Source organism: Nanorana parkeri, unplaced genomic scaffold (assembly GCF_000935625.1).
Source record: "Nanorana parkeri isolate BGI_ZX_2015 unplaced genomic scaffold, ASM93562v1 scaffold4719, whole genome shotgun sequence".
Taxonomy (NCBI): Eukaryota; Metazoa; Chordata; class Amphibia; order Anura; family Dicroglossidae; genus Nanorana; species Nanorana parkeri.
In genome coordinates this window covers 6,967-8,691 of record NW_017310981.1, presented here as the reverse complement: position 1 = coordinate 8,691, position 1,725 = coordinate 6,967, and the positions used below count along the sequence as shown (strand labels likewise).

Genomic DNA, 1,725 nt, shown 5'->3' with positions numbered 1-1,725 from the left:
CCGTATAGAGTCCACACTGGGGGCCCGGCCTCCCGGAACATAGAGCCACGAGATGCCGGTGTCACCCGCCAGGCCGTATAGAGTCCACACTGGGGGCCCGGCCTCCCGGAACATAGAGCCACGAGATGCCGGTGTCCACACTGGGTTAGGGGCGTCAGTGGCAGATCCTCTCGGTCATCTCTCTCTGTAGATAGAAAGGTTTCTGGAATGATTTGTATTCTCGGGTCGCAGTGGAAGAGAACATACCGAGGGGTCAGAAGAGCCCAAAGAAGACAATACATCGCCCCTCTTATCCCTGCACTATGGGGCCCCTGAGAGGTGTGTATGTCATCCCCTCTTATCCCTGCACTATGGGGCCCCTGAGAGGTGTGTATGTCATCCCCTCTTATCCCTGTACGGGGGAGGCGTCTGATGTCACATGACCCGTGTGTGCGCCGTGTGTGCGCCGCTCATCTGACATGTGAAGGTTCCTGATGTTGGGGGAGGTGTACAGAGTGACAACTGATGATGATGTTGGGGGAGGGGTACAGAGTGACAACTGATGATGATGTTGGGGGAGGTGTACAGAGTGACAACTGATGATGATGTTGGGGGAGGGGTACAGAGTGACAACTGATGATGATGTTGGGGGAGGTGTACAGAGTGACAACTGATGATGATGTTGGGGGAGGGGTACAGTGACCACTGCTGATGATGTTGGGGGAGGGGTACAGAGTGACAACTGATGATGATGTTGGGGGAGGGGTACAGAGTGACAACTGATGATGATGTTGGGGGAGGGGTACAGAGTGACAACTGATGATGATGTTGGGGGAGGTGTACAGAGTGACAACTGATGATGATGTTGGGGGAGGGGTACAGAGTGACAACTGATGATGATGTTGGGGGAGGGGTACAGAGTGACAACTGATGATGATGTTGGGGGAGGGGTACAGAGTGACAACTGATGATGATGTGGGGGGGGGGGTACAGAGTGACAACTGATGATGATGTTGGGGGAGGGGTACAGAGTGACAACTGATGATGATGTGGGGGGAGGGGTACAGAGTGACAACTGATGATGATGTTGGGGGAGGGGTACAGAGTGACAACTGATGATGATGTTGGGGGAGGGGTACAGAGTGACAACTGATGATGATGTTGGGGGAGGGGTACAGAGTGACAACTGATGATGATGTTGGGGGAGGGGTACAGAGTGACAACTGATGATGATGTTGGGGGAGGGGTACAGAGTGACAACTGATGATGATGTGGGGGGAGGGGTACAGAGTGACAACTGATGATGATGAATGGAGACACTTGGATGGAAGCGGCCGGCAGTGAGCTGAACCTTAGGATTCACCCAACGTTCACTCATCTTCATCATTGGATCCTGGGTGAAAACATCATGTGACCCTACAGCCGGCCACCACCATCCCATTGTACAATCTCCATGGAGGGCGCTCGTCTGATTGGAGGATGTCATGTAGAATGTGGCCCCCGGGGTCAGACTCACCAGCGGTTCCAGTTCTCGATGGTCGATGAGGCTGAACTCGGTGGTGAAGTAGTAGAAGTGTTTGTAGCAGGTGTTGACGTGCGCCTCGGCTCCCACGCTGACAACGCCGTCAAAGTGATGAATATAAACGTGAACGAAGACGCGGAACAGACGAGTCAGAATCTTCATACAAACTTGCTGGAAGTTCCTGGGAAAGGGGACCCCTGTGTGTGGGGGCAACAAGACGGGAC

General features: G+C 53.8%; 1 protein-coding gene across 1 annotated transcript in view; it reads right to left on the bottom strand.

The window, feature by feature from the left end:
• Positions 1 to 141: 141 nt before the first annotated feature.
• Positions 142 to 1,725, bottom strand: part of LOC108804003 (MOB kinase activator 3C) — a 5,400-nt gene continuing 3,816 nt past the window's right edge. The window contains exons 2-3 of the mRNA XM_018575774.1: positions 1,496 to 1,698; positions 142 to 184 (exon numbers count right to left, since the gene is read on the bottom strand). Of these exons, the coding sequence (XP_018431276.1) occupies positions 155 to 184; positions 1,496 to 1,698 (233 nt within the window). The 3' untranslated portion in view covers positions 142 to 154. The remainder of the gene's footprint in view (positions 185 to 1,495; positions 1,699 to 1,725) is intronic.